General features: G+C 35.9%; 1 protein-coding gene across 1 annotated transcript in view; it reads left to right on the top strand.

Moving 5' to 3' along the window:
• The window catches only part of B3GALTL (beta 1,3-galactosyltransferase-like), a gene marked incomplete at its 3' end in the record, with an annotated part of 93,122 nt that overhangs the window by 35,018 nt on the left and 56,891 nt on the right, over positions 1–1,213 (top strand). The window contains exon 5 of the mRNA XM_008591397.1: positions 924–1,000. Within this exon, the coding sequence (XP_008589619.1) occupies positions 924–1,000 (77 nt within the window). The remainder of the gene's footprint in view (positions 1–923; positions 1,001–1,213) is intronic.

The raw sequence follows: 1,213 nt of genomic DNA, 5'->3' as shown, positions 1-1,213 counted from the left end.
GGAAAAAAAAAAAAAAAAACATTAATGTCTCACTCTGTATATGTGTACATATTTATATAACCACACTTGTGCCTTATTTCTGAATCTTAATTCCTCCTATGTTTATAAACTTGTAAATTCCATAATTATGCTATTCCTGTTATTGTCTGAGTAGTTTAGGATTATATTTTTAGTATTTAGACCAAAAGTTTTCATTGCCACTGTGTTTTAATGTTTTTAGAGTACTTTAAAAATACTTTTTCTTTTTATTTTTTTTTTTAATAAAGATCTTAACCCTTGACTTGGTGTTTTCAGTACCATGCTCTCCCAAGTGAGCTAACCGGCCAACCCTATATGGGATCCGAACCCGTGGCCTTGGAGTTATCAGCACCACACTCTCCCAAGTGAGCCATGGGCCGGGCCTAAAAATATTTTTTCACATAAGGTAGACTGGATATTGTAGCCTCTTGTTTAGTCAAAGGGTTTTACCTCACATATGTTACATAGGTTGTATGAGGGTACTTCAAAGTATTCGTGGAAAAATAGAATTAAAACATAACACACACTTCTGTGAACTTTTTGACGACCTTTGTGTGTACAATAAAAAATTGTTTTGTGCCTCTGAGTTATCCCTGACTATTTTCCCTGGGCTCTTTCCATCCGGTCACCTCCACAAATCTGTAGGTTTCAGGTTAGGTCAGTGTCACTGAAGACCCTCCTTGTAGGTCTTGAGCAGTGTTGTGTACTTGGCTGGTGGAGAGGTTGTATGGGTTCAGGTGAAATACTTCACTGCCAGTATCTCCTAAAGAGAACTACAAAAAAGTGTGGTATGAAGAGTAACACGTCAGGTCTCTAGAAAGAGCTGTATTTTAAATGGAATTTTTTTTTTCATTAGAGTGGTCGGTTGTAATCTTATTTATCTTCTTTGATCATTGTATTCTCAGGAACTCCCCAGAGTCCTTCTCCTTCATCAGCTGGCCAAGCAGGAAGGTGCATGGACCATACTTCCATTGTTACCACAGTATGTTTAAAGTAACTCAAAATGTGTAAGCTACTGACATTTCTGCCTGACACTCCTAGGCTTCTTAGTTTTCTGAAGAGTTTGTGTTTTCCCTCAGAGTCAGTAAGTGAAATAAATTTGAGTTTTACTTTTTATGATTACTACACTAACTAGATTTCTTGATGATTGCTTCTTAATCATGACTAGCATTTATTTTTATTTTTATTTTTTTTT

This window comes from Galeopterus variegatus, unplaced genomic scaffold (assembly GCF_000696425.1).
Source record: "Galeopterus variegatus unplaced genomic scaffold, G_variegatus-3.0.2 Scaffold6898, whole genome shotgun sequence".
NCBI classification, from domain to species: domain Eukaryota; kingdom Metazoa; phylum Chordata; class Mammalia; order Dermoptera; family Cynocephalidae; genus Galeopterus; species Galeopterus variegatus.
Note: the sequence above shows the minus strand (reverse complement) of the source record. Positions and strands in the feature narration are given on the sequence as shown.